The sequence below is a fragment of the Anguilla anguilla genome, chromosome 2 (assembly GCF_013347855.1).
Source record: "Anguilla anguilla isolate fAngAng1 chromosome 2, fAngAng1.pri, whole genome shotgun sequence".
Taxonomy (NCBI): Eukaryota; Metazoa; Chordata; class Actinopteri; order Anguilliformes; family Anguillidae; genus Anguilla; species Anguilla anguilla.
The window spans coordinates 20,377,322-20,398,934 of record NC_049202.1 but is presented as its reverse complement, the minus strand read 5'-3'; the positions used below and the strand labels follow the sequence as shown (position 1 = coordinate 20,398,934).

Genomic DNA, 21,613 nt, shown 5'->3' with positions numbered 1-21,613 from the left:
TTATTTGTATTATTGCAATTACTATGGGATTATTCTGTTACTCAAAGTAGCAGCTTTTGCCGATGAAATTGGATGATAAATGAATCTGTAATATTTGAGCTTCCGTGTAACATTTCATAGTGTTAGTGTGTGTACCCATTTACAGCATAAATGAAAGAAGAGCTGACTGCTGAAAATGACCTGTTTTCTCCAAATTCTTGGTGATGGGTTGTATTATGCAGACAGCCTGCAGGTGGCAGTGCATCACCCTCCTGCTAATCACTGATCTAACTGAACCTGTCTGGTAACCTGGCGGGAACGTAGTGCGTTGCGTCTCGCGCGCTCACCCGCTGTTTTCGCCTCCAGGTTCTTCTGCGACTGCGGCGCTGGGACCCTGTCGAACCCCTGCACCCTCGCCGGAGAGCCCACGCACGACACGGACACTCTGTACGACTCCGCCCCCCCTATAGAGTCCAACACGCTGCAGCACAACTAAGCGGGCCGTGCACAGCACACCCCCAAGCCCCTCCCACTGCCCTACCCCCCCCCCCCCCCCCACCCACCCCCCCGAAAAGCCACAAACCCACCACTATGAACCACCCCATTCCCGCCCGGGAACCCCGCCCCTTTAAAACTGAGTGCTTCTGCCTTTCCAAAACCCAGAAGAACTCCATGTGTACAGTTATGGCGTGAGAAGGAAACGCAAATCTAGGTTATTAAAAAAAGAAACTTCAACCAGTATATATAAAAAAAACCTCCAAAAAAAACAAATATAAATATATAAATATACAGACTCGGACAATGCAAGAGCTTGCCAGGCTCAGAATGGAGATTACATTTATATATAGATATATATATATATATATATATAAATTTAAAAAAGCTTACTGATATATGTGGATGTGAAGCCTTTCTGATCTTTTCTGTTCCTGCGTTGTTTCTAAGAAGAAAAGGAGAGGGAGAGATACCCGAACGGCAAAGAGAAGCAATATGTTGACTCAGGACTGGGGAGTCGTGGCGACGGCTGCAGCAGCAAATTGGGGGAGGGGCTAACGAGAGACTGCCTCGGTCCCTCCCACTGCCCCGCCCCCCTCCCGACGCCAGTCACACGGGGGACGGAAGCGGAGTCGTCCGGCCGACGGGTTTTTTGTACAGAACGACACGGATGGAGAGACGTGTGGAGCCATAGAGAGAGCACAGCGTGAGAGGGCGCTTTCCTCGACAGGAAGCAGAGCCATCCCCGCACTGCTGCCCTGGCAACTGTCTCTAGGCAACGAGCGTGCTGGTATATGTGTATGGTCATAAAATAATAATAAAAAAGAAACGATGTGATTTAGCACTTCAGCTTTTTTTTAAAAATATGTTATTCTGATTCACAAATATGATTTTAATGCTTTTCTCATGTAGTTTTGTATTTTCCAGCAAAAATCTTACTGTACTTGAATGTCTTTTATTATTGTTATTATTATTATTATTATTATTATTATTATTTTGTTAGTTCACCTTAGGCTTGCTGTAATCATATTCGTGTCCCAGTATATAAGTTCTTTCTGTGAAAGAGAATAACAAAAAAATAATAATTTTGGAAAAGAAACACTAAAAAAAAATTTCTTCCAGCAATGTTATTTTAAGTGTAAGTTGTTGAAGAAAAGGAAAAAAAAAAAAAAAAAAGCAAGTGAGGCGAGGCGGGTTTTCATGAGACTGAGAGAGGCGGTCGTTTGAAAGCGAAGTTTCTCGCCCACACGGTCATTTCTGCATTTGAGCTCTTCAGTCAGACAAAGAGGGTTCCGCTTCAAAACAGCAACCCCAAGGAAGGTCTTTGTTTGACGTGTATCGAACATTTACTAGTCAGCCTAGCAAGGCCCATTAAGAATGAGTGGTGTCCAGCCGAACACTCTTCTGAGGTTCATTGCATAACATTGGCACCATTTGTACATCTGATCTGTATTCGGCATTGGTGAAACGAAGTATTCAGAGAATGGCCATTTCCTTTTAAATGCAGCATACGTCTGACCGTAAACGTGAATACTGTTCAGAACCTTTCATTACTAAATGAAATTACATTTACAGCAGATTTGGAGCCATTTGTGGTGTTTATTGTCAATGCAGTTTGCCTGTAAGAATGGAAAGGTGAACACTGCCTCCTGAGTACATGTACAGAGGAATCCTTAGGCCCGGTGGTATTTTCAGGGATTCAAGGAGTGAACAAACTAATGAAAAACATAGATATGTTAGGGTATTAAGCCAGGGGGATACATCTAAGTGAATTGGTTGTTTTAATATTATCGTTTGTATTAATTTAAGCGGTTCCCCATTTTAAAGTTTTGTAGCCACTGTAGAAGTGTAATCCGTCTCTTGAAAACGCTGCCATTTCAAGCCTTCATGGTTCCGCCAGCTGGGACATGACGCTATAACGTCGCTGCGGTGTTTTTAGCCGCGGCACGGCGTTGCTGAAATGTCACCGCGACATTTTGAGAACATTGTGTTAATGGAGGCTGCCCTCTGGGTGCCACCGACTGTTTGAGTGTTTAAAAAATAACAAAATTTATAAAAAAAAAAATAAAAAAAACATTGCTGGAGATAAAATCTGAAGCTTCTATGTACATTGAAGCAAAGACGTGTACCCATAATGCCCTGTTGATAGCTTCCTTTTATCTGATTTTATTTTTATTTTTTTTGCTTCATCCATGTGTATTGGTGACTGTGGCTTCTGCTGCTTGAAGTGTATGCATGTACCATAACATCTAGACTTAATATATTGTGGAGTATCCAATAACCATTATGTAGATGCTAGTGTGAATTAAAGGGGTTTAATTTCCTATGAAAGATTTCCAAAAAAAAAAAAGAAAAAAGGAAATTGGTCATTTTTTAAAAAAATAAAAAAATAAACTTTATTAGAATGTTTCAGAAGTTGGGAATGTTTGTTAATGGGAAAAGTGTATTGTGAGGGGTTGGACACATGGAAGAAAATATGCTGGCTTCTCTGATTGTCTGAACCAGTCAGATTGTCTGAGGCTCCTGGTCTATCAGTTGGCAAAGCATTGCTGTACTGGAGAGAAACCTGGAGGAAGTGACAGACTAAGGTGTTCACAGCAGCAATGTGTGTTCCTGACAACCTTTTTGGGGTTTTTTTTAAAACACTGAATGTGGGCATGTCTTTAAACCTAGTGAGGCTGTGGCTGTACTGTCAGCAGCTGCATCTCGGACTATTACAAATTTTGGCCGAAATAATCTTACCCAATTGATTGGCTCAGTAAGATATATTTTTATTGTATTTTATTGTAAGATATGTGTTATGTCATCACATTCTCAAATGGCAAGTACATCCATCTATCCACAAGGATTCCGTTAAGAACCAGATTGTGTGTGTGTTTGCGTGTGTATTATGAATATCTTCGGTACACCTTCTCCAAACAGTGAACCCTGTGGCTACAACTCAGTATATAAAGCATGCATACATGTAGAGGTTTAGTCATTTGAGAAAACCGCATAAGAAAGGGGCAAGACGTGTGATGAGAGCTTTTTGTGGTATGTTTGTTGATGCCAAACGTAGTGGTTCCAGAATCTCAGAAACGGCTGCTGTCTTTGTTTATTGGGTAGGGTTTGATAAACAAAAAACATCCAGTGAGCGGCAGTTTTGCGGGGGAAAACACCTTGTTATTGAAAGACATCAGAGGAGAGTGGGTCGATTCAAGCTAACAGAAAAGCCACAGATGTTCAAGTAACAATAGTTTGCAACAGGGGTGTGCAGAAGGGCAACTCTGAACACACAATGGGTGGAGCTCACATGATCACCAAAACTGGATGGTTGAACATTAGAAAAATGTCTGGTCTGATTAATCTTGATTTCTGTTGTGACAAGCAGATGGTAAGGTCAGGATTTTCACGTAAACAGCAGGAATCCATCCTGCCTTGTGCCAATGGTGCAGGCTGCTGGAGGTCATGTAGTGGTGTGGGGAGTATTTTCTTTGCACACATTAGGACCCTTAACACCAATGTCATTTCACCAACATCATTTGAATGCCACAGCATACCAAATTATTGTTGCTGACCGTGTGCATCCCTTGATGGCCACCTTCTGCCCTTTTTTGTACTTCCAGCAAGATATTGTGCCATGTTACAAAGCACACCATCTCAAGCTGGTTCCATGAACATGGTTCTGACTTCAGTCAACTCTGATGGCATGCACAGTCCTCAGATCTCAATCCAATAGAGAACCTTTGGGATGAAGTGGAATGAGAAGTTTGCACAGCATTTGTGGCTGAGAAATTTGCAGGAACTGTGTTCTGCAAGCAAAAGGGGGTCCTACCCAGTACTACATAGCTGTACCTAATGAAGTAGAGTGGTAGAGTAAAAAAATATATATATTTTTGTTATACACTTAAGGCGTTTAGATTCAAGATCAAAAGATGAATGAGACAAACGTACAGACAATGAGCTTCATGGTATTTACAGTGCCTTGGAAAGTATTCAGATCCCTTCACTTTTTCCACATTGTTACATTACAGCCTTATTATAAAATGGATTCAATTCATTTTTATTCACAGTCTACACACGATACCCCATAATGACAAAGCGAAAACGGATTTAGAAATCTTTGCAAATATATTAAAAATAAAAAAACAAATCACATTTACAAAGTATTCAGACCCTTTACTCAGTACTTTGTTGAGGCACCTTTAGCAGCGATTACAGCCTCGAGTCTTCTTGGGTATGACACTACAACTTGTCAAACCTGTCTTTGGGGTATTTCTCCCATTCTCTGCAGATCCTCTCAAGCTCTGTCAGGTTGGATGGGGAGCGTTGCTGCACAGCTGTTTTCAGGTCTCTCCAGAGATGTTCGTTTGGGTGGGCCACTGAAGGACATTCACAGACTTGTCCCGAAGCCACTCCTGCATTGTCTTAGCTGTGTGCTTAGGGTTGTTGTCCTGTTAGAAGGTAAACCTTTCCCCCTGTCTGAGGTCCTGAGCGCTCTGGTGCAGGTTCTCATCAAGGATTTTTGTACTTTGCTCCGTTCGTAGTTCCCTCGATCCTGACTAGTCTCCCAGTTCCTGCCGCTGAAAAACATCAGCGGCAGGAACATACAGCATGATTCTGCCACCACCATGCTTCAACGAAGGGATGGTATTGGCCAGGTGATGAGTGGTGCCTGATTTCCTCCAGACGTCCAATCAATTGAATTTACCACAGGTGGACTGGACTAATCAAGTTGTAGAAACATCTCAAGTATGATCAATGGAAACAGGATGCACCTGAGCTCAATTTTGAGTGTCATAGCAAATGATCTGAATACTTATGTAAATGTGATATTAATTTTTTTTTTTTTTAATACATCTGCAAAAAGTTCTAAAAATGTTTTCACTTGGTTATTATGGGGTATTGACTTAGATTGATGAGAATAAAAATTAATTAATCAATTTTATAATAAGGCTGTTACATAAAATGTGGAAAAAGTAGAGGGGTCTGAATACTTTCTGAAGGCACTGTATATGTCCATATGTTTACCTTTTTGCAGAAACAGCAGCTTTTGTGTTGAGTCACCACATTTTCAGTTGGGCAAAGTTAACTGATGAACTTAAAAGCAAAGCAAAAAAGTCTTAAAGATTTGATTGAATTGCTCTTAAATGCAATAACTGCATTTACTGATATCACCAAACATTTGGTATCTTTGTTGCAAATGCCTTTCCAGGCCTTCACTGCAGCCGCTTCCATCTGATCTTTGTTTTGAGGGTTGCTGTTTTCAGTCTCTTCATCAAATGAAATGCATGCTCGATTAGATTTAAAGCAACTGTCTTAGCCAGTCCAAAACTTTCCAATTTTTCCCACTGATGAATGCTTTGGTTGTGTAGGCAGTGAGTTTGGGGTCATTGTCTTGCTGCAGAATGAAGCAACAGTCGATGAGGTTTGGAGGAATTCATTGTACTTACCTACATAATACCTGTCTGTACAGTTCCGAATTCATCCTACTGCTGCCACCCTCTGTTACATCATCAATAAAGACCAGTGAGCCTGTTCCAGAAGTAGCTATACATGCCCAAGGGATGACACTACCTACTCCATATTTCACAGATGAGGGAGTGATTTGGATCATGGACTCTTCCTTTCTCCACACTCACTCACTTTTCCTTTGTAATGTGTTGTGCTGTGGCTGCGACTAATTGGCTGCAGCTAATTACCTAATGATTGGGCTCTATACTGTAAGAGGCCTGAGTTTTGGGGGAGAGTGGGAAGACAGTTTGAGGACTGGTTGTGTGAACAGTGGTGTCTGATTCTTTTGGGGGCTATTTGGTGAATTCTTGCTTGCCTTTTTTGTGAAGTTCTGGTTGCCAGATTAGCCTTTTTCTTAGTTTATCAAGTATTCCTGAGTTATTTTGAGTTGGAGCTAATAAAAGGCGGCAAGGCAACATTACCAACTGTCTTTCTGTGTCTGTTCACCACGTGATGTTAAGGTCATCCCCAGCCATGCATGACGTCTGGTGGAAAATGCAGTGGTAGCGCGCCTGGTGGACAGACAGCTTTTCAAAAAAATTAAAATACAAAATTATAATTTTTTTTCCCCTGGTGAGTCCTGCCTCACAAGATGCACCACCGACAGAAGTCACAGCGAGCCAGCCTGCCTCCCCACCTGCCCTATACCAGCGCCTTTACAGAGGAGAATGTCGAGGCTTGCCCCCTGGATTGCCTGGGGGACCTTCTAACTCAGGTGGCAGAGGCCTACTGCACCCCCAGCAGCAGCTGGTAGGTCTGGGCCCCAGAGGAACTGGGCCCATGCCTGGGACACGTCTGGTATGCTTCTATGTTTCAGTTGATGAAGATGCCTGGCTAAAGGCTTAGGGCAAGAGCTGTGAGAAACTACACCAGCTGGGAGTTGGTCTGGCACCCCATCCTGAGGAACCCCTGCAGGCAGCTGCAGTGGGCCTTCCAGCCGAGGAGCCCCCTCAGCCTGCCACAGTGGGTCCTCTACCTGACCTGGGACCCAGAGCAGGAAGAGGACTGGGACGAGTGGGATGGGTTCAGGTTCTGGGAGTGGTCTGGAAATTCTTCTCACCATGGGGACTCTGCCTTACCAGAGAACCTGCCAGAAGCCAGTGTCCTGCAACCCTGTCTCCAGGTACCACCGGAGGCCGCAGCTCCTCTGCCTGATCAAGGGGAGCTGATGGAGCACGCCATCCTGTCACTCTGCCCAGAGAGCCCTTCAGAAGGGACTCCCCCACAGACAGCCACAACAGGTCCTTAATGCCTGCTGCAGTTGCAGGCCAGGTGCCTGCCATAGCCTGCTGGATGCGTCCACCCAGGCCACCAATGTCAGGACACCTGGTGTTCCATCCTGGGGGAGGCCATTGACAGGTGTGATTTCCTGGCTCTCTATTATTGCCTCCTCCCAGGGCTCGAAGCTAGGAGAGGATATATGGTGCCAGGAAGAGAATTGGGGTGCTGTCCAGCAGGGGGCAGCAGCTGTGGTTCATTGGAATCACATCGGCTGCAGCCAATTACCTAATGATTGGGCTCTATAAGAGGCCTGACCTGCAGGCCTAGGGGGAGAGTAGCAAGATAGTTTGAGTACTGGATGTGTGAACACTGGTGCCTGATTCTTTTGGGGGGCTATTAGGTGACTTGATTGTAGGCCTGAATCTAGACTGCTGTGATTGGGGGGCAAACAGAGATTTTGAGGGGTAAATTTTTATTCACGGCACAGCGTGTGCCATACAGTTTACAGGTCTGCATTGCTTTTGGCACTTTTGAGTTCAAGATCATTGACTCGGTTCTTTTGTTTGTTTTTGCACACATGCCAAATTACGTGCTTGTGGTCAAGAGGTTAATATCAGATGCAGAAGTTGCGTCAATGTCGGATTCTGTGTTTGTCTTACAAGGATAAGAACAGAAAAAATACACTTAATTCATTTGAATGAAAAGTGGAAAAGACATGCTTGTCTTGCTTTGAAATAACACATTTGATTTGTTTTCCGTGCATGTCATCATTGTACTGTGGTCAATTAAAACTCTGTAACATCAAGAAGTTACTGTGCATGGAAAAAAAGAGAGCTAGTGGCAAGGCTAATTACAACAGGCCCCTATGCAAGTTTTTGCTTTTATTACTGACCCCCTTTCAGCCTTCAGAAGCAAGCAAACAGGTGCACACACGACACCATTAGGCCAATGTATTCTACAGTCAACAGTGTGTTTGGTTGTACAACTTGGGTGATTGAGAAAGTAGGTCAAGGTAGACATCAGAACCACGAACGGGTCTCAAGCTGGCCAGTGCTTGGCTGTAGTCGAAATGTTAACAAACAGTGACCAAAACACATCACAACTAGCTAGGCCGATAGCTTGCTTAGACCTACACATCTGTCCAAAAAGCTCTAGAAAGAAGCATAATTGGGCACAGTGGCTCACTTGTAGTAGGCTAGGCTATGCATAGATGCATATTTCCCAACTCATTACTGGGTTAGGAGTTCATCTGCCAGCTAGCTAAGTATTGCTACAGCGATAACCTGCATGAAGTTTAACCATTCTTGCTAGCTAAGAATCACCTTACAGTAAAAGCCGCCAGTTACCGCCTTGACACTTTTGCTCTCCTCGAAATCTCAAAAGTGACAGGAGCAATGCACAATGAATATCCCCAATCCACGACATCAGTGCTCTCGCTAGCCCATGGAATGCTGCGTCTTTTGACCGCAGGACATTTCAAAGTCTGTAGGCTATTTTACACTAAAGGTCCAAAGGTGGTCCAAAATTAACTCAAATTGTTTGTTTTTGCAGCTATATTGGGATTAGGATTAGGATTTTTTTTTTTTTTTTAAGAAATGCTTCTATTTAAGCCTGTAGACTGTACATGGTACCATAATGAGGCTGGCATCAAAAGTGTATAAAGAGTTTATGAATTGCATTGCTTTTTGATCGCTGATAAGCAGTGAAATAAGCATAATTTCAAGGTATTTAATTTCACATCAGTTGTATATAATGTGAACTATGCTATAATTGAACTATAATTGTAAACTATGCTCTTACAGCAGGCTTTGTGCATGCTTCTCAAAGGACTTTTAGTTGGTATACCAAGTTATATTTTATATAATGTGCATTATTGGATTTTTTAAAAATGAAAAATAAAATACTAAATCCACCATTTCACCATTTACCCCTTTTATTTCTTGAAGAGTAACAAAGTGCCTCGTTGGTGTATGAATCTAACAGAGCACTGATTACTATTCAATAAATTGGCAAGCATTGCCACCTACAGGTTTCTTACGGTCCTACAGTACATTGTGTTAATTCTGACAATATCTGAAGCAGATCACAGCATGTGTGTTTCCCAGCCCAAACACATTTTGCAATACTTGCAATTACACTGCCTTTCTGTACACTCCTGGGAAACAGTATTACTTTTTCCCCAGGAGGCCGTATTTGAACATTAGTCACTGACGAGCTTAAACCAGTTGAACGTGAAATGCAATGCACAATCTAATGAGGTGAGAAAGTCTTAAACACCTGAAGGAAAAGTAAGGCCAGGTTAAAAGAATTCCTATGAATCAAAATGTATTATACTGTATATTTGTTTTTGTAAAATGACTGATAGCTGAGATAGCAGAGTGAATTTATAAAATTCATCATGAGACATATGTTCTAATTCACTGCACTGGAAGGCTTACTCTTGGATTTGAACCTGACAATGTTGTCCAATCGAAAGTGAATTATTTCTAATTAATAGGCATATTTGCATGAAAGATGCAGCTCCAACCCCTTTCTGCCCACCCGATGAGTGAAAAGCTGCACAGCCACCTTGGTGCTTAATGAAACACTTCAATTTTACGCAATAAACTGGATGGACAACATTGATTTATGACGAAATTGATCAGCTTGCATGAAAATATAGAAAAATAATACATAGTCCAAAGTCCATAGACAATCCATTGAAACTAGAGAGCTCTATGTTTACCTCAAACAAGGTCCTAAAATAAAGACACAATGGAACAAATTCAGCCTGGAAACTCTTGCATTGCAGCCACGTTCTCATACACAGTCAATCACCTACACACGTCACTACATGTTCTCATACTCAACCTATCACATGCACACATCACTAATGGAGTGCCTTTTTTAAACTGGCAGTTTAAAATGCTCATTGCCGGCACAGTTTTCTTGCATACTATGCTTGATCCAGCTTACAGAATTGCGCTCACCCACCACCATCCCAGCTTCCACCTGTCGTTTGGATCTGCTTGTAGGTACTGGGGGGTTTTCAAATTTATCCCATTTAAGTAGGGGATGTGTATCCTGATCCTATTCAGTGCCAAAAATAAAAATAATTACATTGCACATACATTAATATATTTAACCTAAATACGTTTTGTCCTGACTGAAGTGTGTTTATACAATATCCACATAATTAAACACTGATACACTTACAACTAATAACTACCACAGAGTTGGCAACAAATATTGATAATTTTTCTTACTGCATTTTGCATTCTACAGAATGTGACTAATTCTTAAAGAAAATATATTTCCTGCATCCATTTATAAATCATATTTTATTTGTATGCTAACTGTATTTTACATATTATCTCTACAGTATTTCTTATTTACTGCACAAAATACACACCATATTGTGCTGTCCATAGTGTTTTAAATGTTACTCTGTGTTCTCAACATAGCTGATGAGTTAAAATGATAGAATTAAGCTAATAGTTTGAGTATGTCATATTGAGAAATGAATAACTATGTTTTGAACAATGTTGGGTACTGTAGAAACTACAATACTATTTAACACAAATGATTTACTAGACAATTAAGGGATATTTAGAGGAGGGACACATAGATGTACAGTACAGACAAACCGCCAATGTCCAATATTACATTTTTTCACAATCTCAGTATTACTTCCCAATTCCATAATTCTCTCCTTCAAGGAGGAAATCATAATGCAGTTAAACAGGAGAGGGACAATATACCGGGGTGAGTCGATCAGTTAGGAAAATATTTCAGCCTAATAAAACATACAGGCAATACATTATTCATGTTTAATACTGTTTGTTTGAATGGTTAGTACACAAAGACTCAGGTGAAGGCAAAGTTTGAAGGTCCTGTAAGATGAAGAAAACAACTGAGTACAACAAGCCTGATCATGTTTTTAACCACATGAGGCGTGGTCTGTCCAATGTGCCGCAAAACAAAGCGGAGAGTATCAGAGTAAGAATCTGAGTCTGTAAAATGGCAGCTAAAGCTTTGATTCCTGAGGATGAGCTCTGTTGCTCTATATGTTGTGATATTTATAAAGAACCTGTTGTCCTCAAATGCAGCCACAGCTTCTGCAGAGAGTGTCTGAAGCAGTACTGGAAAGGGAAGAGCTCTCAAGAGTGTCCCATCTGCAGGAGAACAGCCTCCATGGAGGAACCTCCTGTAAATCTGGCTTTAAGAAGCATTGTGGAGTCCTACTTAAAGCAGAAGACTGAGAGTGAAATTGCAGACAAGAGTGATGCTCGCTGTAGTCTTCATGGGGAGAAACTTCTGTTCTTCTGCGAATATGACAAAGAGCCTCTCTGTCTCGTCTGTCATACTGCAAAAAAACACAGAAACCACCCAATCTATCCAGTGGAAGAGGCTGTACTGGATCTGAAGGTATTCTATTTTAAATGTAATCTATTTCATATTCTCAAGGCCAAGTTAAATGTGAGTATAATGTCTCTGTGTTAAACTTTCACTTCTGACAGATAGCTGTGATGTGGGCTCTTGTAAATTACATTCGGTGGAAGAAGCAGCACTGTATCTGAAAGTGTTGTTTTCAACCCTCAAAGCATGTTGAAGTATGTTATGTTTTCAGTACTATTTAATATGAGTGAAATGTAGGCATGGTAAAGTCCACAATGACTGACACAACTGTTTGGGGGCCTTTTATAGGGAATATGGCTTCAAACAGGAAGCACTGAAATGCGCCGAGTCATTTTATACATATGTAGCAATGATGTGTCACATTAGCTGTACTAATTGTGGAAATAGAGATCACACAAACACTTTGAAAACCAGAAAATGATTATGATAAAGGACAATACCTAACTGAAGTAATGTTATATGTTTTATACTAAATATCTGGTTATATGCTAGGACAAAAAATTGAGCAAGAACCAGGAAATACAGAAATCCACTATGAGTGTATAACTGGCTGAGACAAGATATACCTTGTATCAATGAGTCAAACCATTATTACACAGTAAAGGCTTCACAAATGTTTTACACACCACTATAAAAAGCAGTTTATAATCCTATATACTAAAGCTAACTGGTTTAACTGCATTGAAAACACACAAGAACATAACATTTTCTGCTGTTTTCTTTGAGGAAATCTTTCTTTGTGTCGCCAATCTTTATATAAGTTATAGAATGGCTATTTTCCCTACAACATCTTCCATATAAAGTTACACTTTTCTTGTAGCAGGGGTATTAAAAATAATGTATCAGTAGGTTAACCTGCATCTGTTGAGCCTGACTATAACTGTGCCATTTGTGTCTTTGTGTAAGTGATAATTGGTTTATATAATTCCAGGAGGAAATCAGGCCTGCACTTAATCTTATTAAACAAAAACAGAAGAGGTTTACTGAGATTCAACATGAATGTCATAAAACAGCAGAACACATCAGGGTGAGTAAAGCAATTAGGAATTCTTTTTACACAAAAGCAACAACAAAAAAAGTTTGGTTGACACTGTCAGCAAACTGAGGATTAATTGAAATATGTTTACATTTTTTCTGAATCCAGAAATAAATAAAAAGAAACATGCTCAGCTTAATAATATGTGAACTTGGATGCCAATCCGCCATTAAATATGCAAATTACATTACATTACATTACAGGCATTTAGCAGACGCTCTTATCCAGAGCGACTTACACAACTTTTTACATAGCATTTTTACATTGTATCCATTTATACAGCTGGATATATACTGAAGCAATGCAGGTTAAGTACCTTGCTCAAGGGTACAAATGAGACAAGGACCGCACTTCCATAAAATATTTTTATATATCTTTTATATGCATGAATGTTTTGGGCCCAATGTCTTTCTTCTGCATGTCAAAAGTAGCAAAATGAATTGCTGGTCATCAATCAAATATCATTCACCTGGCTCAGGTTAGATGACAATGATAACTCTTCATTAAGGCGTTTTGGCATTGATGTATGATGTATTTGGATACATCAATGCCAAAAGACCTTAATGAGGAGTTATCATTGACTTGCTTTATTTGAGTTTTGTTTGTTGCTGGTTTCTTGCATGTGATTGGCCCTATTATGTACTACGTCATCTAACTTGTTGAGCCAGGTGAATGATATTTTATACATTCTTTTGGTCATACAAATAATATTGTCTGTTTCTCTAAGGTTATCATCTAAAGACTAGATATCCAACGTTTTTGACAGGCAGAACAAACACACTGGCTGCCACACATAAATAACAAAACAGATACACTCTTCAGGTTTGAAATTGTGTGTTTGAATTGCAGAGTCAGGCCCAGCACACAGAGAGACAGATAAAGGCAGAGTTTGAGAAGCTCCACCAGTTCCTGCGAGAGGAAGAGGAGGCCAGACTAGCTATACTGAAGGAGGAAGAGGAGCAGAAGAGTCGGATCATGAAGGAGAAATTAGAAAACATCACAGGACACATCTCCATCCTTTCAGACAAAATCACAGCTATAGAGAAGGTCATGGACACTGGAGATGCCTTCTTTTTAAAGGTAGGAGCTTGATTTGCTGACAGTGTTTTGGGTTTATGCTATTTGCAGTCATATTGAGATGCACAGTTACTGTGATACAGAGTATCAATGGCAAACATGCAGAAAATGCAAACTCCACACAGAAACTCGAGATTCAAACCCACAATCTTCTTGCTGTGAGGCAACAGTGCCGTCCCATTATTAAACATACATTATAAAAATATATGTTATAAAATGATCTAGTACAGTGTAAGACGCCCTTTTGCCTCCAGAACAGCCAGAATTCAACAAGGAACGGGAAACATTCCTTAGGTATTTTGATCCATGTTGACACAATAGCATCACACAGTTCCTGAATATTTTTCAGCCACATTCATGCTGCAAACCTGCTCCATCTCATTTCAAAGGGGCTCTAATGGATTAATATCTGGGGGCAGTGCAGGGCATTGAAGTAAACTGAAGTCACTGTCATGTTCGTGGCACCAGCTTGAGATGATGTGTGCTTTGTGACGTGGCACATTATCCTACTAGATGTATCCGTTTGAACAAGGGTAGTCTGTGGATATAAAGGGATGCACATGGTCAGAAACAATGCTTAGGTATGACATGTCAATCAAATGATGCTCAATTGGTATTAAGGGGCCTAACGTGTGTAAAGAAAATATTCCACACACCAGTACACCACCTCCACCAGCCTGCTCTGTTGACACAAGGCAGGATGGATCCATGGATTCATGCTGTTTACATGAAATTATGATCCTACCATCTGCATGTCACAGCGAAAATCGACATTTGTAAGACCAGGCAAAGTATTGCCAATGGTCAGTTATCACAAGTGAAGATGTGCCCATTGTAGCTTCAACTTCCTGTTCTTACTGTAGTCGACAGGATTGGAACCCAATGTGGTTCCCATCTGCGAACCACTGTTGTAAAAAAGCAGCTGTTATTTGACCATGTGTAGCCTTTCTGTTAGCTTGAACAAGTCTGCCCATTCTGCTCTGACTTCTCTCATAAACAACGTGTTTTCAGCCACGGAACTGCCGCTCACTGTTATTTTATTTTTTTTATTATAATATTCTCGGTAAACTCTAGAGACTAACATGTAAAACTCCCAGGAGGGCAGCTGTTTCTGCAATACTGGAACCACCATGTCTGGCACCAACAATCATATCAAAGTCATTTAGATCACATGTACTTGCCCATTCCAATGTTTGGTTAAACAAAAAACAAAACCGGTTCTCCATGTCTGCATGCTAAGTTAAGTTGTAGCCACATGTAGCCAACAATTTGTTGTTTGGAGCTGCAGGCTATTTGCGTTACGAGTTTCCCCGAACCATTGAAATTCTCTCCTTATATGCAAGGCAAAACCCCAAGTCCTCAAATAAAGACACAATCATGGCAAAACAGCACAACAATGATCCTGATCTCTGTAAACATAACATACTGGGTTAACCTTTGTAGCTGAGACACAAACTTGTCCCCCATGACTTTGTCTTTGTCTTTCCAACAATACAAAACATGATTACACTCTATAGAAGTTTCACACAATACTGATCCAGGTGGATGTTTTGCAACTGAGCACTGTCTCTTTATCATACTTGCTGACTCTCTGTCGGCACAGTTAACATTCAGTTTTCTTTTGGAGTTCTGGTAAGGAGCACACTTACAGGATTAATGTGCATTACACTTGTGCCTGAGTGTGCCCCAGCTGAACCTCAATGCAAAAATATCCCCACTGCTGCATGTGAAATGTACGGTATAATTTACACAAGGCTTCATTTTCATCATAGATCTGTCTTGGCTACTCTTTGCTTTATAATAGTAATGACATAGTAGATTACATATGTGTAACTAACACAAGGAAGTTCAAGACAGACTGATGAAACTGCATGCTCACGCTGTAGATTTGAAGTCAACTGATTCCGTGTTGCTTGTCTGTTGCATCTCAAACCAGTGCACAGACATCACATTAAGGAGCATGTGCTTCCACAGTTGTGCCTACCTGATGATGTTTTCCCCTCAGACTTCCCTGCTGTCTTCACGTTGTTCCTCATGAAACATCAGCAAGTCACTTAATTTGCTGAAACACCTGCCAAAAGTTCCCCAACAACTGCTCTTCCAGCCAAAATAATGATAAACTGGGCCTGCCCAGTATTGTAATGCACAACCGTGAGCATGCTGGGATGTTCTTGTTTAATTAACCCAGGAACCACACCTGTGTGGAAGCCCATGCTTTCAACGTACTTCCTGTCCCCCATTTACTCAAGTGCTTCCTTTATTTTGGCAGTTACCTGTACATTACAGGACCTTTATTCACGTGTGTTTACTGTTAAAATCTACATCACTTTCATTAGGCTCCTCTCTCACTTATTGTTAATAGTCCCTACTGAATACATTTATACATGCATACATCTTATCACAATTATGCTGTTATTGTGTTTTTCAGAGCTACAAGAACATCAAGGAAAGGTATGTGGACTCTCACCTTATTTCAACTTGTCTGTTTAAGTCACTTTTAACTCCAAAGCTTGAGTGACTCCTGCTTGTCATTACAGAGCCCAGTGCACACTGCAGGATCCAGAGCTGCTCTCAGGGGCACTGATAGATGTGGCCAAACATCTGGGCAACCTGAAGTTCAGAGTTTGGGAGAAGATGCTGGGGGTGGTGCAGTATAGTGAGTATCTGGGGCAGATGTTGAAATCATGTTTTTTTGCAATCACTTAATTAACCCATAAAACTGAAGAAACAAGCGGTAGATTGAAATGGTGCTGAAGATAAACAATACAGAGTCAGCCAGCCTCCAATCCCTCCAAGTTTAGAAAGACACATCAGAACACAAGCAAACACAGAATTAACATAAAATATAAAACGTAATTAATGATATTGTTTATTAGCTGTGTGAATGGTGTGAATTGAATTTTCTATGAAATGCTAGTTGATTTATTAATTATAACATAAATATGTTTAAAATGTAAAGCATAAATCGCTGCAACTAACAGAAATTTGAATCTATAATATAATATATTCCGTGAGTCACCTGATCCGAATCGAGTTGTTGAAATGCGCCTCTTTCATCTTCATTCTTGACATTTTAGCTCCTGTGATACTGGACCCCAATACTGTATGTGCCTTTCTCTCGCTCTCTGATGATCTGACGACAGTAAGAGACACAGATACAAATCAGATATGTCCTGACAACCCAGAGAGGTTTATCTCCTGTTTTGGAGTGTTGGGATCTGAAGGGTTTACCTCAGGGAAACACAGCTGGGAGGTGAAGGTGGGAAATGCATTGGCCTGGGATATAGGAGTGGTGAAAAGGTCCATCACTAGGAAGGGAAATATATCATACAGCCCAGAGAGAGGATTCTGGGTCATAGTGCTAAGAAACGGTAAGGATTACAGAGTAGCTGGAGTTACTGACCTCACACTGAAGAAGAAACCCCAGAGCATCAGAGTGGAGCTGGATTATGACAGGGGGCACGTGTCCTTCTTCGACTCCAGTCACATGACCCACATTTACACTTTTAAAAAGACATTTACTGAGAGAGTGTTCCCATTCTTCTGTCCCGATTTGAATGACGATGATAAGAATGATGGCGCCCTGAAAATATGTCCAGTTGAAGTGTCTGTAACAGTGATGTCATCCCATCATTTGTAAAAAATGAAGGTGTCTAAAAAAAGATCTATAGATGTTGTACTAGAGGAGTATTATAGAGGAAATTAATTTAATAATTATACTTAATTCATGTTTTGTTAATCTTTAATCATTTTCTTAATGTCAGTCAATACACTGTATATGCATTTTTAATAATGTACCCATACAGTCACTATCTTCTGGGTTTTGTTTTGATCCAAATCATTGGACAAAACTATATATTTTTTTCATATAGCAGATGCTTTTTTGTGACATCAAATGTTTTTCTACCTAATTAAAAGAGTTGCTGTTTGATGATAGTAGTTACATTTATTTTCTCTATATACTTAAAGCATGTGGATTTGAGATCAAAAGATGAATATGAGACAGAAGTACAGACAATCATCTTTTATTTCATGGTATTAACATATGTATATGTTTTAACATTTTACAGAAACAACACTTTTTTGTTGAGTCTCCCATTTTCGGTTAGGTAACATTAAGTTAACTGATGAACTTGAAAGTAAATCAAAGCAATAAAGTCTAATATTTGGTTGAATGGCCCTTAAATACAATAACTGCATCAAGCCTAAAACCCATTTTGGCCAGTCCAAAACTTTCCACTTTTTCCCATTGATGGGATGCTTTGGTTGCATCGGCAGTTTGGAGGTCATTGCTGCAGAATGAAGCTCCAGTCAATGAGGTTGGAGGAATTTCTTGTACATAGTGTAACCCAACGATAGGAGGCGCAATCGGGGAGGGGTGACGGGCGCAATAATTTAACACAAACACCAGAACGGATATGGTTGTCCCGGTCAACGTAACCGGGACTTTTATTTTGAAAACAAAAAACAAGCAAAATAATACAAACAAAACGCTAGCTCCAAGTGAGTCTAACTATACGGGTCTTTTGGGCCCTGTCTAAAGTCGGGCAGCTAAGCTGCTTACCGACAAGACAAATGGTGACGAAAGAGTGGTCAAAAAACAAGCACAGTTCAGTACACGGTTCAGTTCCTCACACAGAAAATGGGTCAAAAGGTAATCGGGCACTCAGACAGAAAACGGGTCATTCACAGGTTCCAACACAATATCTCTAGCACTCACACAGTCTTTTCACAAAGCAAACTCCCACACCTTCACAGCTCTATGGGCTCCTACTTATACTGAGCTTCATTAGGTAGAATGGTTTTCAGGTGGGTTTAACAAGGAGGCGGAGCTGGCAATTGGAAGGGGGTGGAGCCACCGGAATGGAAAACACCGGGTTTCCACTACAGCTCCCTTCATGGCCTTACAATAGCCAAACAAAATCTGTCTGTATCGTTCCAAATTCATCCTACTGCTGCCATCCCCTGTTACATCGTCAAGAAAGATCAGTGAGCCTGTTTTAGTAGCAGCCAGACATGCCCAAGCTATGACACTACTTCCTCCATTTCACAGATGAGGGGGTGGTTTGGACGATGGACTGTTTTTCATTTCTGCACACTTTCACCTTTCTATTGCGTAGATAAAGGTTTTATTTTGGTTTCATCTGTCCATAAAACTTCGGAACTCTTCTGGCTCATTTCTGTATTATTTGGGCAATTCTAATCTGATCTTTCGATTCTTTCTGCTGATGAGACTTTTGTGTCTTGCTGTGTAGCCTCTATAATCCTGCTCTCAAAATGTTCTGTGTACGGTGGCTTGTGATACACTTTCCTCTGGTGATGTCACTGAACGTTGATGTTGCTGCAGGGATGCTTCGCCGCTTGTGTAGGCAACACAAGCAGTCAGTGCAGAGAGACAGGGCAGAAAGGAGTTTTTATAGACGTGCCTACTCTGTACACTGTGCACAAAATAAAAATGAAACAAGGAAATTGGATTAACATACACTATATAACCAAAAGTATCTGGACACCCCTTGGTCTGGGGCTGTTTTTCATGGTTTCGGCTAGGTCTCTTAGCTCCAGTGAAGGCAAATCTCAATGCTACAGCATACAATCACATTCTAGATGATTCTGTTCTTCCCCAACAGTTTTGGGAAAGCCCTTTCCTGTTTCAGCATGACAATTCCTCTAGGCACACTGTGAGGTGGAAGAACCTGACCGGCCTGCATTGAGCCCTGACCTCAACCCTATCCAACACCTTTGGGATCACTTGGAAAGCGATTTGCAAGCCAGGCCTAATTGTCCAATCAGTGTCCAACCTCACTAATGTTCTTCTGGCTGAATGGAAGCAAATCCCTGCAGCAATACTCCAATATCTAGTATAAAAACTGCCCAAAAGAGTGGAGGTTGTTATAGCAGCAAAGGGTGGACCAACTCCATTTTTGGATGAGATGTTCGATGTCTGGTGTCCACATACTTTTGGCTGTGTAGTCAGACTCGTCTGACTCCAATTTCAACAGACTTGGTCCGGGGCGACATGAATGAACTCATCTTGAACATTTCTCTCCAAAAATCAGCTTTAAAAATGCAGAGCTAAATGAACTTATAAATTAAATTATATGGTAGTTAAAGAGGATCTCAGCAAAAACAGAAGTGACAGCCAATGTCTGGCATTGTCTATAGCAGTGGTCTCCAACCCTGGTCCTGGAGGACTACAGGGTCTACTGGTTTTCATAGTGACTCTGCACTTCATGAATCAATTAGAGCAGTTGATTACACAGTTAACGCAACTCACCTGGTGTCTTGGGTCTTAATTGGATGCTGATTTTAAGGTGAAAACAAAAATCAGCAGACCCTGTAGCTCTCCAGGACCAGGGTTGGAGACCACTGGTCTATAGGTAACCTAAGTTAAGTAGGTCAATGGAGTTTACTTTCTAAAAGTAGCTTTAGTTGACTTTTCTCTTATTGGTAGCTGTGCTGCAGCTTAACTACTTCCTGTGTCGAGTGATTGATAGCTTAGTTGACTACATTTTCATTTTTAGCTTCTCCAACACTGTTGTCCGACAGTAGCCTAATTGTCACACAGACAGCAAGGCTATGTACAATATTTCCCATAATCCGCACAATTTGTTGTGTACGGTGAATTATAGGCTTATTAACTGAGTGGCTATGTTCTGGATCACCAACTAGTAATTTGGAAAAAAAAAAAAAACAATTTTGATCTGAAGCCACCCCCTTCAAACAATTTTTTGATCAGCTGCAAGGCTGTTCGAGACATGGTGCAACCACTTCTCAACCTATAATAGATCAGTGTTTTGTACTTATCAAACGACCAATGTCAAAAAGCATTAATTTCTTTCTACCACACTAATCAATATCATATTGACCTCCATGACCAAGGTTGATCAGACTTATAACCATTGTCGAAATGTTTGGTGGGCAAATCTTAGTTGCCAGCCCTTGGTATATGGTTAACTTCAATTTGGGTTTTGACACTGCAAATGTAGAATGCAAATAACTATTCAGACATATTTACACCCTTTTTAAGAAATATAGCTATTTAAGCCTGAAAACATACATGGGACCATATGCCTGGCATTATACGTGTATAATGAGTTTGTGAATGAGTGCATTGCTTTTTGATGGCTGATAAGCAATGAAATAAGCATAAATTAAGAAGGTATATAATTCTACATTGGCTTTCAGAAAGAATATTATCTTAATGCTCTTACAGCAGGCTTTGTGCATGCTTCTCAAAGGTATTTTATGATGCAGTGTTATATTTTATGTTACTTATATGTGCATCTTAGAATTAAAAAATAATAAAAATAAACAAAAAAAACTCTTGCTGCTGCCGACCAATGTTCTCATACTCAAGCAATTGCCTACACACATCTCTACATGTTCTCATACTCAACCAATCACCTACATACATTTCTACATGTTCTTATACTCAACCAATCACCTACATACATCTCTACATGTTCTTACACTCAACCAATCACCTGCATACATCTCTACATGTTCTTATACTCAACCAATTTCCCCTTGTCGCCCGGAGTGCGGGCCCTGAATTTCCCCGTGTCGCCCGGAGTGCGGGCCCTGAATTTACCCGTGTCGCCCGGAGTGCGGGCCCTGAGTTTCCCCCGTGTCGCCCGATGTGCGGGCCCTGAGTTTCCCCCGTGTCGCCCGATGTGCGGGCCCTGAGTTTCCCCCGTGTCGCCCGATGTGCGGGCCCTGAGTTTCCCCCGTGTCGCCCGATGTGCGGGCCCTGAGTTTCCCCCGTGTCGCCCGATGTGCGGGCCCTGAGTTTCCCCCGTGTCGCCCGATGTGCGGGCCCTGAGTTTCCCCCGTGTCGCCCGATGTGCGGGCCCTGAATTTCCCTGTGTCGCCCGATGTGCGGGCCCTGAGTTTCCCCGAGTCCTGCCCAGCCCT

At 41.1% G+C, this 21,613-nt stretch overlaps 2 protein-coding genes across 4 annotated transcripts in view; both read left to right on the top strand.

Moving 5' to 3' along the window:
* Positions 1 to 2,873, top strand: part of fbxo11b (F-box protein 11b) — a 31,200-nt gene extending 28,327 nt beyond the window's left edge. For 2 of the 3 annotated variants that reach the window (XM_035405919.1, XM_035405921.1), the window contains exon 22: positions 346 to 534. In XM_035405919.1, coding sequence (XP_035261810.1) covers positions 346 to 475 — 130 coding nt within the window. In that variant the 3' untranslated portion in view covers positions 476 to 534. Of the gene's footprint in view, positions 1 to 345; positions 535 to 927 lie in introns of those variants that run through there. The other variant, XM_035405920.1, reaches the window with a different exon arrangement.
* An 8,314-nt stretch (positions 2,874 to 11,187) lies between these two features.
* On the top strand, positions 11,188 to 17,633 carry LOC118221153 (zinc-binding protein A33-like). The gene is made up of 6 exons (XM_035405950.1): positions 11,188 to 11,595; positions 12,518 to 12,613; positions 13,472 to 13,702; positions 16,128 to 16,150; positions 16,237 to 16,355; positions 16,777 to 17,633. The coding sequence occupies exons 1-6, from the start codon at positions 11,188 to 11,190 to the stop codon at positions 17,337 to 17,339; spliced, it is 1,440 nt and encodes a 479-aa protein (XP_035261841.1). The 3' UTR covers positions 17,340 to 17,633.
* The last annotated feature ends 3,980 nt before the right edge of the window (positions 17,634 to 21,613 follow it).